Source organism: Triturus cristatus, chromosome 9 (assembly GCF_964204655.1).
Source record: "Triturus cristatus chromosome 9, aTriCri1.1, whole genome shotgun sequence".
NCBI classification, from domain to species: Eukaryota; Metazoa; Chordata; class Amphibia; order Caudata; family Salamandridae; genus Triturus; species Triturus cristatus.
The window spans coordinates 518,615,144-518,630,302 of NC_140592.1; the positions used below are offsets into that span (position 1 = coordinate 518,615,144).

The 15,159-nt window shown below is 47.5% G+C and overlaps 1 protein-coding gene across 2 annotated transcripts in view; it reads right to left on the minus strand.

The window, feature by feature from the left end:
- Window positions 1-15,159, minus strand: part of LOC146798226 (uncharacterized) — a 1,134,427-nt gene that overhangs the window by 148,933 nt on the left and 970,335 nt on the right. Inside the window, exon 5 of one of the 2 annotated variants that reach the window (XM_085625504.1) lies at window positions 3,560-3,726. The exons of the other annotated variant lie outside the window; for it this stretch is intronic. Within the exon in view, the coding sequence (XP_085481630.1) occupies window positions 3,560-3,726 (167 nt within the window). The remainder of the gene's footprint in view (window positions 1-3,559; window positions 3,727-15,159) is intronic. 2 annotated transcript variants of the gene reach the window in all.

Here is a 15,159-nt window from a genome sequence, read left to right on the forward strand (position 1 = left end):
CACGCAACCCTGACGGACTCCCCGTTTTACCGAAAAGGAAGATGAAACTCTCTTCCCTCCTCATATCGCAGAGAGGCAACTAGGTCCAGGTAGAGGGATCTCAGAAAAGTCACCAAGCCCTCCTTATGACCCATGGCAGTTTCAATATCTCAGAATTTGGATCTAATTACACAATCAAAAGCACAGAATACATCCATAAATACTAAGAAGAGGAAGCTACCCTTGGCAAACATATATTTACACACTAAAAGAAGCAAGTTTAAGCTTTTTCTATAGTCCTGAGTCCTCTCCTGTGAGAAAATATTTTTCTTCATGGAGCAAAGGAACAATCTTTCCAATACTATTTGCCAATGATCTTAACGGTAGAGTCCAGGAGGGAGATTGGGCGGATAGCACTTTGGATCCTGCGCATTTGCCTTTTTAAAAATGGGCACAATTATGGATGAGCTCCAGGAAGGTGGGATGCCAGCTTTGCATGCAGAATTTATGATATTTGTAAGCAGAGTGGCCTAGAACCCAGGGTTTTCCTTGGATAGATCCATAGGATCTCATCAGGCCCAGGGGCCTTTTTAGAAGGACCGTTAAGAATACCATCAAACACCTCCTCGGGGTAAAATAAAATATCCAAGGGCAATACACAATAATCATCAGTCTTTTTCTCCTGGTTACAATCATTAGTACAATACATTTTACCAAAATGGGACATCCATTTCTCAGAACCTATCGGCGTGCTGACTCTATTATATGTAGTACCTGAGAAAAGACCAGCGCCTACTGCCTTCCAGAAGGCCTGGGAGTCTTTAGTTTGACAAGCATGCATCAAGGTTTCTCATTTTTCAACCTTCAAATCTCTTTTTTAGCACCTGCGTAATGCCTTCCTGTAGGCTCGTATTGCTTCCCTAGCCCTAGGAGTACACCTTAGTTCCCTCTGAGGCTATTATTTGCTTCTCTGCATGCGCAATCAAACCAATATTTGTTATGGTACAACATTTTGCCTATTTGGCCAAGTGAGCAAATCCCTAATACAAGAGTTTAACTCTACAAAGCTGCCCAGAATAACAGTGGGGCCTCCTTCCTCTTATAAACAAGAATTAATCAGGTCCTTACATCCATCCATATATTTGTGCATAATTAACATCATATTTTCAGAGTGCCAAACTAATCTACTTCCAGCGACATTCGTGGAAATGGACTGTCTTAAGACAATATATGCTTCGGCCCTTTCTTGGGGATTCTTATTGTGAGAATTATGGGGTTGTAATCACTCTATGTGGAAAAACATCCCCTTTAGAGAGTAAAGTATGTACTCTTCTAGATATAAGCAATTACAGAACAGGATCCCCTACCCGTGTATGTTGGAACTCAAGACGATTTTGAGTTATTTATGACACTCTCTAGATCATGCAGTGCAAAGTAAGTAAATAAAAGGCGCCCCCTAGAAACCATGTCTGAGTTGGAGCTGTACTAACATAAGGAAGGAGAAAAAGTTGAAGATGACAGAGTTGGTAAAGCCCCCAGTTTAGCATTGAAATCACCAGCCAGTAATAGATGAAGCAATAAGTCTCAGATATGAGTTCCTGTTGACTACTTTGTGTACAAAATCAAATAAAAAGCAGATGTTCTGATTATTCTTAACAGAAAAATCATTATTAAACTTAATTAAGACCAAACCAAAATTAGACCCCCACCACAAATCAAAGGTCTGCATATTATCCTGCTCAACAGGAAACCTCTCTATATTACAGCCAATGGCAACTTTAAACCAGGTAGCCAGTCCGCCCCTTAGCCGGACCAGAGGGTGCTGGGGAGGCTGGCAGGTTTTGACATGTATACCTTTAAAAACAAGAATTGGCATAGCCAATAGGTCTCGCCTTTGGGACCTTATAAGTGTTTAACCCTGCAACAATTAATGTTGTTGTACCAAGGATATTGTGCTGCATAACTCAATACTTATGAGGTCCCAAAAGCGAGAAATATTGGCTATGCCAATGGTTTTTTTTTATAGTGATTGGGGCAGAGGAACTGCGGCAAACATGTTTTTTTGTGTGCAGATTTATATAGCGCGAACTCGACCAAGAGGTATTGGAGCAAAAGTTTCCAAAGCTGCCTGGAATGCTGCACATAAGAGCCACGGCCTGCTTGCCACACGGCTCGGCACTCCGCTCGCTGCGGCCGCAGGTGGCACCTGCGGCCGCCTGGGCGGCGTAAGCCAGAACTGGGCGACTTCACAGCACTTTTAACCAGGAGGGTCCCTTTCTTTTCCTTACAGCTTCGGGAGGCTGAACATAAGAAAAGCGCCGAACCATGCGCACATGCATGAAATGTCTGACAATGTAAAGGTAAACCAACGTGCATCTCCCCTGAAAAACACGATATACTCTTTCAGAACAGTAGAATTCCAAATCGATGCATGTTACAGGCGTACTATATATGTTGTTACTACGCATTCCGTTGCAACGTATGCCTTTACTACGCATGCGTTACAACGGAATGTTTATTCTACGCATTGCCTTTACCTCGATTTTTCCTTTACCCCGCTTTTTCTTATATGGGGGGAGACCCCCCCAAGCCCCCTTTCTTCTTTTTTTTGCCTTTTTCTCACGTCTTCGCCGACACTAAAAAAGGACTGACGCATTTTTTCGGATGAGGAAGAAGACGTTCCGTGATGACGTTGCTTGGGTGGTAAAGACGGTCGTGGAAGCAATACACGTTGTGAAGACGTTTACGAGGTAAGTGTACCGTTGTAAACGTAACGCGTAGAATAGCCTTCGTGGAAAAGGCTGTTTCCCTTTTGAATCCGTTAAAAACACAATAACTCCAAGTGAGTCAAGCAAGTGCAGACAAACACCTCATACCAGTTTACGCGGATGAACGCAGGAGCATCGGTGAGATAAAGTAATACCAATTATGTAAAACCCCGATTTGCAATATAATAAACTGCTGTTGTGTTGTTATCAGCAGGTGGGTGCTTTGTTCATGCGTGTTTTGTACTAAGCTTAGCAACATACCAAAAATGCACAGAATACTGCTAAAGTGCTAATTTAAACTGTGCGTCAGGGTAAAGTTCAGCAGCCCTTGTGCAGTGATGAAGTGCCCCTGGCACGGCCTCCCAGGGTGACAGTTTGATCAGCGCACTTGGCGTCACTGGCTTTCAAGCCTCCATCGCCTGGAACGCCCAGGACCACCCCTTCTGGCGCCCATGTTCCCACGCCGGACAAGTGCACCGTTCGTCAGGCCACCAGCACCGTGGAGTGAAATGCATGCCATCTTTCTAAACTGCGGGGTACCACATTATCCCCAACCATGTGCAACGTGTACAATCAAACTGTGCGAACATCCACCCCTCTATAGACCCACGTTCAACGCTCAATACCAAAAACTAAAAATCAATGGGCAATAATCAAGGTTCCTGTTGTTAGCCAGTCCGTGCAGCTCACATAAGAGCACTCCAGGCCAGGCTTTGCTACTGACCTTTTAAATAGACAACACAAAGGTGCGAGTTCATGTGGAAGACAACAATGAGACAGGCTGCAGTTTGAAGTGAAATTCGCCAACTCACCCCTTCCAAGCGTGACAGCATGTACATGGAGTGTCGGCGCCCTGTGCAGCCGCGGGGGAGGGAGTCCAGCCGGGGTCCGAGGTCCTCCTTCCTGACAGCACACCTGGAGGCGACCCTTCCCCTGACAATGTGTGCGCTTTCGCTTCTGTTTTGTTTATTTGCTGGGGCTGGGGGAGGGAAAGGCAGATTTAAATGAGAGGCGGATGACCACGGTATGAGAATCTAGATTGGCATGCTAATGTATTGAAAATGTATGAAAACAGAATCAGCGAGGGATGAGGAGTCAGTGCTTGCTGGAACTTGAGCAGGAGGGACGAGAGGGTGAGAACCCTGAGCTGTGAGCGCTATGGAAGTAGCATCGTCGGTGTGCCTATGGTCCGAGGGGCATTTCACAGAAGAGATGTGCAGGGGCACACCAGAAGTACACATGGTACAGCACGCTCGGCTATCCAGCAGCCAGCAGCTGAAAATAACAACAGCAGGCTCATGCACTGGACACTAGAGGCACTCAAAACTTTCCAGTACAGCCACAGATATTTATGTGGCAGCAACAGAAACGCACCGCATCCCGGAGCAAAGGAGCGAAAATGCCACTTTTAGTTCCGCCCTGGCCGCCTGCAACAACAGTGGGGGGTACCTGACCCTCCCCATGTATCTGAGCGACCCCCGCAGGCTGTCCTCCATTGTGCCATTACTACCTTAGGTACATGAACAGGACTGTGCAAGTAACACACAGGTTGGTGGTCACATCCAGCGCATTGAAGCAACCTCAATCTGTGCTCACATGTGATAATACTGTCCCAGGTGTGCGAACGGGGCAGAGCTAGTAACACACAGATGGTCACATCCAGCGCACTGACGCAAACCCGAACCATGCTCCTTTGTGTTAATACTACCTTTGGTATATGAACAGGACTGTGCAAGTAAGACACAGCTAGGTGGTCATATCCAGCGCACGGACGCAAACTCAAGCCGTGCTCCCTTGTACTAATACTGCCCCTGGTGTACGAACGGGACAGAGCAAGTAACACACAGGTAGGTGGTCATATCCAGCACATTTACGCAAACCCGAGCCGTGCTCCATTGTGCCAATACTACACTTGGTATATGAACTGGACTGTGCAAGTAACACACAGGTAGCTTGTCACATGCAGCACACTGACGCAAACTCAAGCCGTGCTCCCTTGTACTAATCCTGCCCCTGGTGTACGAATGGCACTGTGCAAGTAACACATAGGTAGGTGGTCACTTCCAGCTCACAAACGCAAACTCAAGCCATGCGCCCTTGTACTATTAGTGCCCATGGTGTATGAACGCACTGTGCAAGTAACACACAGGTAGGTGGTCACATTTAGCAATGCCTTGTCAGTGTGTGATGGGAGGCCCTTCTCGCATTGGTATTAGAGGAAAGATTTGCAATTTGCAAGGAGCACAGGTGAAGGACTCCACTCTGGCAGAAGCATTTATAGATGAAGAAGCCTCGATTTGCAATGGAAATGGCGCGCGCTCCGCTCGCGGGCTCTGAGTAGGATACAGGCTTGATTAGCTGCTGCACCTGGAGGCATCATGTTTAATACATAAGGCCCGAGGTCGGGGTGAAGACTGAGGTCTCATTACGAGCGCCAATGGATTAGAGCATTTGTGTAGGAGGGAGCCTGGGGGCAGGGAGGGAGCTGGTGCAGGCGGGCGGGGGGGCGTGGAGGGATGAAAGCTGCTCACGGCTGGGGCTTGAGGGTCAAACTTGTTATAGGACTGTCGCCTCTGGTGATGACGGACCCCACAGTACAAGGAACTCCGGGAAGGGACAGCACAGGAAGCACTGGTGAAACAAGCATCGCGGCACCAACGCTTTACTTATAACTTTAAAAGTAAAGCGTGGGTGCCGCGATTATACCAAAAGTAAAGAAATAGAAAAAAACATATATTTCTTTACTTTTGCTATAATCGCGGCAACCGCGCTTTACTTTTAATGTTAAATGTAAAGCGCGGGTGCCGTGATTATACCAAAAGTAAAGAAAACACGCTACAAGACATGCCATTTTTAGGTATCGCTGAGTCAGCGCGCATGCGCTGCTCGGAGAGACTTTAGTAGGTGAGTTTTAAAAGTGCTGCTGAAGGCTGGCGGTTCGCGCGTGCACGCTCACGTGAAGGCAAGCTTGTCTCCAGCCAGCAGCACTTTGAAAACTCACCTACTAAAGTCTCTACGAGCAGCGCATGCGTGCTGACTCAGCAAGACCTAAAAAGCAATCTATGCCCAGGTCTCTTGCAATAGTGCAATGTCAAAATTGTGCATAAATACAGACTAGTCTTCAACCTGGAGTTTGAAGGCTAAACCTGCAATATTCCAGCACAAAACTTTCAGATTGGAATTAGGAAAAAAAGGGCTGCTTAGCCCCTTGTTCTAGGACTGGTGTCACTAAAATGGGGGCAGTAGAGTCACAATACTGCATCCCCTCGTAAATACAGCAGGAAGAAGTACCAGTCTGATGGGTATCAACCATAGCTCTAGGTTGCTCAAGCGGCGATCCAAGGCTAACTAGACGGTTCATTGGGAGGTGGTTAATAGGACTGAAAGGGCGCAAACGGTCAATCTCAGGGGAGACAATGCGAAACCAAATCATAGTAAGCTGACACTCTTTACCACATTATCAATCATTATTCTCTAATCCAGACAAGGCCATAAATCTACTTCCAGATAGGAATTGGTGAGCATGGTACAGCAGCAGGATTGTGTCTTTACAGGTAGTATGCAAAATGTAGAGGGGTTCAGAGGTCTATGGGGAAAAAAGAGGTAATATCTTTATTGGTGCAGACCGTACTGTACCTGCCCTAACGTGGGCCATAATTTCGCTTACAACTATGGGCAGCCGAAAGTTGATAATTATGCAGTCACCTTGAAACTTCCTAGGAAAAGTCCCCCGCCCCAACCCTGCATACAAGAAGAATCTTGATGCATAGGTGAGCATTACATTGATGTTGGAGTGGAATCAGTAGGTCACCTTATTTGTAAGCTGAGTTGGAGATTCTGCCACTTCGGATGCCAAACTAGGTATGCTGGCCAATACCGCCACATAGGGACAGGAGCAGCTGAAAGAATGATCAATGGGAGGGGGTCTAGTTGAGCCTGATTGTTAGATGTAGCCAGATGCCCACATTCTGGAGCTAGAGAACTATTCCCCCCGGCTGATGGTACCAGGTATAGGCCTTGGAGGCCTCATCTCATTGCCATTACAAATAGCTTCCGTGGAGATGGTCTGAGAGATCCGTTGATTAGGAGTTGGATCTACACTAGGTGGCTGCCTAACGGGCCATACCACATACCCCTCTCCATAATTGCTCAGGCATTTCTCAGTTTCAGTAAGGCGATCGAAAATTGGGCACAGCTTTGACTCAAAGAGGGTATAAGCCTTTTGCCTAAAGAGTCCCAGAAAGCTACATAGGGTACAGTTATGCTAGAAGCCTTCGTATCCTTGCCCAAAGTCAATGTTCTGTTTGGCTCCCGTAGCCTAAGCTTCGGAGCTCATTTTCTCCGCTTAACCACAGGGCCAGCTCCAGGAGATCTCAAGCCAGATTCAGCAATATCAGACCCAACTCACCCCCCCCCTCCCCCACCCCCGTCCACACTGTTGGGCCAACCACTGAAGCCCTATCAACTTAAGGGAGAGCATTGCCACTAGTTAAGGCCACACTTTGTGACTGGGGGCACACAGGTAAGTCTGTCTCTTTAGCAGAGAGAGAGACAGATGGCGCTATGCCATTCAGTCTCTTTTGAGATAACCCCTACATCCCATGCTAAGAAGCTATCAATAGTTGTGTGACCTTGGGCCTGAGGTATGGCAGAACTAATTTTCCGTTTTCCCATTGTGATATAATTATGAAAGACACATTGAGTACAAGTACAGCTGTGCCTGAAGTCCCAAGTGCTTGAGAATCCCTTACAAAAACGTGGGTAGTTGGTAAAAATAATCCCATAAGAGATGGAGCTCTACCAATCTCAAAGAAGTAAACTAGGGGGGCATGGGAATTGCAACATACAAAGCACCTGAGAGAGGTCACAGCCCGTGAAAGATGAAAACCAAGTGAGGTGGCCTAGCCCAGCCTCTTCTTGGCATTGACGGATGAAGACGGGCCTGCCTTTGGCCTGGGCTTTGTCTGGGTGCGTCCCACACAGCGGGGCAAACCTTGGCGCTTATAGCCCTCGCAGCAAGGGCCCCTTTTCCACTCCCCTCCTCCAGCAGCAGGGATTCCTGGAACTTCGTGTCCCCACAAACTATTATCATCCCAACCAACTCACTGTACTGCAGACAGAAATGCTAAACGAAAAGAAGAGGAAAAATCCTCACCCATTCTCAATCAGAAGTACAAAATGAAAGTGTGGGGGGGGTCGCCTAGGTGGTGGCAGCATACATGTCCTTAAAGAAGATCATTTGAAAGCCACCCAAGATGCTGCAATACCTTCTGTGGAACATCCCTGAACATCCTGAGGTAAGTATACCCCCACATTCTGGTAAGCCAACAAAATTAGGTACAAAAGTATGAACCAAATAACTCAAAGTAGCAGTTGTTGGTCTATGAACTTTGCTAGCAAAATCACATGTGCCCCAAAAAAATCAACCTATCTAAAGGTCTTTGTTCTATCTTAATGTATATAAAGATCCTTATGCAGGTCTAAAGTATGCAGAAGTACCTCATGTTCCAAGGAAGTAGAAGAAAAAAATGATTGTAAAACAATAGCCTGGGAGCAGTGAAAGGAAGAAGCTAGTTTAAGTATGAAGGAGGGATCAGGCCGCCATAACACCTTGTCGGAGAAGAAGCTAATTAAGGGGTAATAGTATAACAACGCTTCTTTCTCTCCCAACTTTCTTCCCAAAGTCACTGCGACTAAAAAGAAAACCTTGAGGGCTATTAACTGTACAGAAATAGTACATGGGGGCTCAAAAAGTGCCTCCTGTAACATGTTTAAGACGGGAAACAGCCGTTTCACCGCAAGCGTTACAACGCATGCCATTACCCCCATGCTGTTGCAATGCAAAAGGTGTGTAGCAGGTGGTAGAAGGTGTTGAATTTAACTCCAACACCTTCCCTACTGTTGCACACACTGGAGTTGGAAGAGTAAATTAAACTATTCCAACTTCCAGAGGTGGGGCGAATGTATCCACCATGATGCTCCGAATTTCCTGACAATCTGCTGGAAAATCTAAGGACTTAGGGCCATATGTAGATAATTTCTATTAACCGATTCATAAATACTGAATTTTACCGATTCGGTATTTATGAATCGGTAAATAGAATGTAGGTAAACATTCGGTAATTATTACCGAATTGGTAATATTCGGTATTTATGAATCGGTATTTACCGATTCGGTAATAATGCATCCCTTCCAATGCATTCCTATGGGCCTGGAGGCCCATAGGAATGAATGGGAAGCCATTCACTATTACCGATTCGGTAAATACCGATTCGGTAATAGGGGGAGCATATTCATGGGTGGCAGGGTGTCACATTGACACCCTGTTACACCCCTGAATCGTGCATGTGTGCATATGTGGCGCACATACATGCCCTAAGGGCATGTATGTCTGCCACATGGCACTTTTCAAAAAGCACAAAATTGCTTTTTAAAAGGTATTCGTTATTTGCCATCAACTTGTAGTTGGTGGTAAATAACGAATCCAGAAACCACAAATGCACTCACTTGAGTGCCCCCTACATAGGATTTCAGGATTCGGTAATTTACCGAATCGGTATTTTACCGATTTCTTAAAATTCCGATTCGGTAAATTACCGAATCCTGAAATCCAGCCACCTACATCTCCATTGCCTAAATACCGGTCGGTAACGGGATATTTACCGATTTTCGGCCGTTACCGACCGGTGTTTAGGTACTTACATATGGCCCTTAGTAACAAGGATACCGATGAGAGGAATGTGCTACTGAAAAGATCTGCACACAGATTCTCCCTCCCCGGAAGATATATCACTGTCAGGATCTTGCTCTCTACCCACACATCTATTTGCTCTGCCACTTGAACCAAAAGGGGAACTCTGGTGTTTCCTAGGTGATTGGTATAAGCATGAGTTGCCTGGTTGTTGGCACAGATCAGAACAGGCTTGTCTCTGATGAAAGGAGCAAAGACTAACAGAGCTCAGCAGGCTGCCTCCAGCTCCTTCCAATCGAAGAACTGGTAGCTTCCCAATTCGAACAGCGATGTTGGACCGAACAGAACTCCAGTGTTGCACCCCAATCGAGACAGCTCGCAGACATCATTATGACATGTGGAAGAGGAGGAGACAACAATACTCCTTTACTTTGACTGACTCGGTCTAACCACCATTGAAGCTTATGAAAAACATCTGGCAGGACTGGTACCAGCATACATCAACCACCGTCTGAACTTCCACTAACCGTCCGGAGACCTTCGCTCTGCCGCCCTTGCACAGACACTGCGCATCCGCCGAAGCCACAGCGGAGGCCAGTCCTTCTTCTACCTTGCTGCTAAGTCCTGGACCGTCCTTCCCCTCCATCTCCGGACATTACCCTTGCTGGCGTAATTCAGGAAGAAACTCAGGACCTGGCTTTCTGACTGAGCCCTGCTACCCAGCACCTGGATAACCTCACAGGTGATTAGAAGTGTTATACAAAAAAAGTTTGATTGATTGATTGAAACAGGGGAGGTAGCATACTAAACCCTGCCCTAAAAAATAGATTTGAATGGTGCTGCAATGGCAGTCACCCCTGCTAGAAGCAAAGAAACTTTAAAAAACAAGTAATAAATAAATCAGAGACAGAATGAATACTTATTTATTTCCAGTGCTGGGTGAATCCTGTTGGGCACCGAAAAACAAAAAAGGAAGTTCCTCTCTTGGCCTCTTCTATTTGTTTACCACCTATACTACTTCCTGTAGTGGCCATATTAGGAGGGGCACATGGGGAATATAGATTTTATTTTAAGGAGCTGTGTAAATGCTGTGGTGACAGGGGTATTGCTCATGTTTTGAGGGCTGGGACGAGAAAGATGGAGGAGGTAGGTAATGGAATATGTTGGATAATACTAAACTCTTACTAGTAAGTGCCAACAAATAATGGTTTTATTACAGTCTATACAAATGTTCATTATGAGTGAGCCTATGCCTCATAGGCATATATACCAGGCATTCTCACATATCATACTTAGACTTACATATCTTATACACATATCAAGCCTGAGACAGTTGAAAAGACTTTCAGATCTCAGTTTATAACTTGTCAGTTTGTGAAGTGGGAAACTGAGCATATCCTAGTTTCCTGGACAAAAGGAATTGATCAGCTAATAATGAAGGCATTTGTATTTGACCACCACCCTCCTAACAGGCTGTTGCTCTGCACAGTGAAGGACACAGTCAAAATGTGATTGTGCGACAGGTGTGTGCCAGTGTCAGAACATTGTCCTAGACTGGGCACAGATGGGGCAATTTGTCGGGAGCAACTCAACCTCCGGATGTAAGATCCCATGCTATTCCATCACTGCTTGGCTCAAATTTTCAGGCAATGCTGGCGGAGTCAGCAAGGCACTGCCACTCACAAAGGGCTATGAAACTAGATTCTAAATGCAGGAAGCAAAAGAAAAACTGCACAGCAACTGCTACCATGCTGTTTGAGATCAGAGGAAACAATAAGGTTGCAGCATTTGGATAAAAGCCACAGTTTGGAGACATGCAAGAGGAAGATTTGGACAAAAAATGGGGGAGAACGGTTTAGACTTATTTTCCATTGTTGGAGCAAATGTTTAGCAGTAGAAAAGTAAACTACATAATTTTATCTAACAAAATTGTTGAATCATCCTAAAAAATTGTGACTGATGCTATGTGTGTACATGACAAGTTTCACGATGTATAAATGGTTCATATGATTATAAAAAAATGAAATGCAAATGTTTTGTTATTGCCACATAATATTGTTATGTCAATCTGCAGTTAAAATTATATTTTTGACCCTACCCAGTCAGATTTATAAATGCAGTTACTCAGATACTGCAAACTGACCCATACTATCAACTGCCCAGAGCTACCTCATCTTAGTATCACACATTCAACACCGATTCTATTTAACAAGACTGTGAATAGGCACATTGCACTTTTTGGTTGCTTATACCAAGATCGGCTTTTGATCCCAAAAGCCAACCAAATGCCCATGTAATGACAAGTCCAATCAGACTACATTACAATTTTTACTTTTTTGTAACTTTAATAGGGATATGAGGAAAAAAATACTGCATTCATTGTTTTTAAAAGAAAAAAATATTTATCATAAAAATGCTTTTAATTTTATCCGTAATCTTAATAATGTGATTTTGCGTTATTGAGTTACTGTCTATGTTTCGTATGCCATCTAAAGAAGGAAACAGCGCTATACATGGACATTTTAAGATATGAAAATGAATTGCTCATTAATTATCCCTAATCTGATGCTTTTGATAATGCCTTTTAACTTGAATGACAACTGAGTTGACGCCTAGCTTGGTATCTGGTGTCCTGCTTCTGTATATCTAACTATCCACGTTATGAGATCATTTTTGTGTAATTTAAATAGAATGTTTTAATTAGGATCTTTGTAAATGTTATCTGTGTGATTCTTTTATGGATATTTCTGTTTGAATAAAGATTTACTTGATTGGTTTGATCTTATAGGCACGGCGTAATGGTAAACTCACAGAATGCTATTCAATGTCACTTCTAGGGGAAAAGAAGTGCCAGTGTTATCCAATGGTGTGGCTCGTCATTAAGGACAAATGGACCCCAGCCCCCGCCCTTTTCTAACATATGAACAGTGTCTGTCAGGCTAAGCAAATGTCAGCCTGACAGACAGTCTTCATGTTTGTGTTAGGCAGCCAGGAGACGTACTTTCGTTAAATGTGCAGGCGCCTGGCTGCCTGAGCCGAACTTTGGCAGGCTGAGCATTTTATAGCCCTGTGGGTGTGACCTCTTCAGCCCAATGTGCTGTGAGGCCCTCCTCTATAGTCCAGTGACGCTTTCAGCGTCATGGTTTTGGGACACTGGAGTGTCCGTCCCTGAGGAAAGCAGCAGTCCATCATTCACAGGCATAGATCCCACCCTTTCCCATTCGTCACACGTAGGAGTGGATGCATGCATGTGTGTGTTGGTGCCTTGTCCTCGGTAATTGTAAGTGATTTAATGCTAATCTTTTGTTAAGTTTATTGTTCTGAGACCCATCGTCACCCTAACCTCCCCCACTGTGTCACCCCAGGCCCTGGCTGGATGTCGCTGGCCCAGTTAGAAGTGGAGCTGCTGCATTTGTTCCTCAGTAAAATGGATCCAAAGACAAGCAGGCCAGGGTTTGTGTTCCCTTGTGAATTTGATACAAAATGCCCTAGTCAAACACAAAGTGAGATAAATGTGCTTACAGGAGACAGTTATCTGCAATATGTTATTAATACTGGCCCTCAGTACCGAGTCCTGCAGAGAAGTACATGCTGTGTGCCTTAAAGTCTCTCCAGTCCTGCTGTGCTATGTTTGCTCATTTTATATAAATGCATTGCAGTTCTAGTGCGGTATGCCGGCAGAGTGTCTTTAAATGAGCTGCATGCCTCACTGCAAGTACTACATCCCAGCAGGTGCATGGCCATGCTGCTTAGTCTCCAGACCGAGAGCATGCAATGCAGACTTTAAAAATAACAAGTAGGGGCGTGGTCTCACTGCAAATAGAGTGAGATGCACACCTCTTGAGCTACGGGCCGCCACCGATATCATTAGCAATTTTAAGCAGCACAGTGGCTTTAAAAGTGCCCTGGTGGGGTGCGCTTACCTGGCGGAGAAGACTGGGCAGTGTTCAAGGGGCTTGACGAGCACTTAGAGTGGCAGACAGCGGAGCGACATGCCACGAGGGAAGAACGACCGGGCCTCCAGCAGCGAGTCCGCGACCTTAGTTGCCCGGGTCCCACCCACCCGCGACCGCTACCCTTGGTGGCATCCGGGGGAAACCGAGAGACCACACAGCTCCTGAGAGGTGCGATCATGGCCTGGGGGGCCTGGAACCGCTGATCTCCTGCCCTACCTAACGGAGCCCAGTGGAGCGGCAACCCTCTGCCATACCTGTTGGGGTTCCGCAGAGAGGACTGGCTGCGAGGGGCGCCCGCCATTTTAGATACACTGACCTGGATGTCCTGACCCTGTGGGCCCGCAACGGGGACTCTTGGTGGCGCCGGAGGGAGTTCGCGTGGAGGCGCAGCCTTAGAGAGGCATCGCTGATCCCCTGCCCTGCCTAATGGAGCCCAGTGGGGCGGAAGTGGGTGCCAGAGGGCGGGAAAAAGCCCCTGCCCTGCCTAATGGAGCCCAGTGGGGCGGAAGTGGGTGCCAGAGGGCGGGAAAAAGCCCGCCATTTTCCTGCTCCTCAGAATTCACACAAGCTCGGACAGACGGCTTCCAGCGGAGGAACCCGTGGGACACCGAGACTTCGCAGGTACAGGGGCTGGGGGGCGCTGACGCCGCTGCTGAGCGGGGAGCATGCTGACAGACTGGGCCCTCATCAACCGCCATTTTGGGCCTCGCTAATCTGCTATCCCCTTGGGGCCAGAGGTGTACCCCGGCGGCGGCCCCCTAACCTGCTCGGGGCGACCCCCTAAGCCCCCCAAGCCCCCTCCTGCACTGACCTACATGGCGACAGCGCCTAGACAGACTGCGACAACGCTGCATCAGCCCGGGCCTGGCTCCCCCGCTGGCCTCTGGCTCTGCCGTCCCCCTGGGACCCATCGCATGCTTGAACCACCCCCTTGTGTCATCGTTGGGGGGCATTGAACGGCCCATTGAGGCACTGAGGGCCTGAGCGACTGCAGGAACGCGGGGTTCCCGGCTGCTGCTGCCGAGCGGGCGGCAGAGGCGATTGACCTCCAGAAACACCCTTACAATCATCCATCAGCTCTGCGGGGTGAATTCGAGGGGACACGAGACATTGGGGCCAGGTCGGGATGAATGCGCTGACTGCGTGGGGTCCCCCTGCGCCCTGAGGGGGGACTAGTTGATGTCAGGGTTTCACCAGCGGCCCCTACAACGATCGGGGACGTTACCGCCCACACAGCCCCCTGGGGTATCGTGGAGCTCCCCGGACTACTACCCCAAGACTACAGGCGCTCCCCTGCATCCCCGCAGATAACAAGTGTCGGCGCTGCTGCACCTGCCGCCCTGCCTACTGGTCGTTGGATTAGGGGGCACGAGGCCCTGCTTTGCCCAGCTGACATGTGCTGGAGCAGTTGCCTTGCTGCACTCCCTTTCGACGCCCTCGGGAGTCCGGAAGCCTGCTGCGGGCCGCTTGGGGGCCGGGCCTGGGACACTGACCGCCTGCTGGGACTGGCTCCCCCTCTGTGGTGTGCACTCCCTGTTGGGGTTCACAGCACCGTGTGCCGACTTGCGTTGTCGCCTCCAGGACCAGGATACTTGAGACCGCCGCCCCCGCTGTACCCCTGGACCAACGACCTCGTGGGGTGGAATCTAAAACCCTACCCTGCCTCCCTGCCGGTCCGAGGGGACCTCAGCGTACAGATCCGGGTGAGTGCACGCTGCGTGTAGCTGCCCGATAGTGCCCTTGAAGAAGTGATCGCCCTGCCCT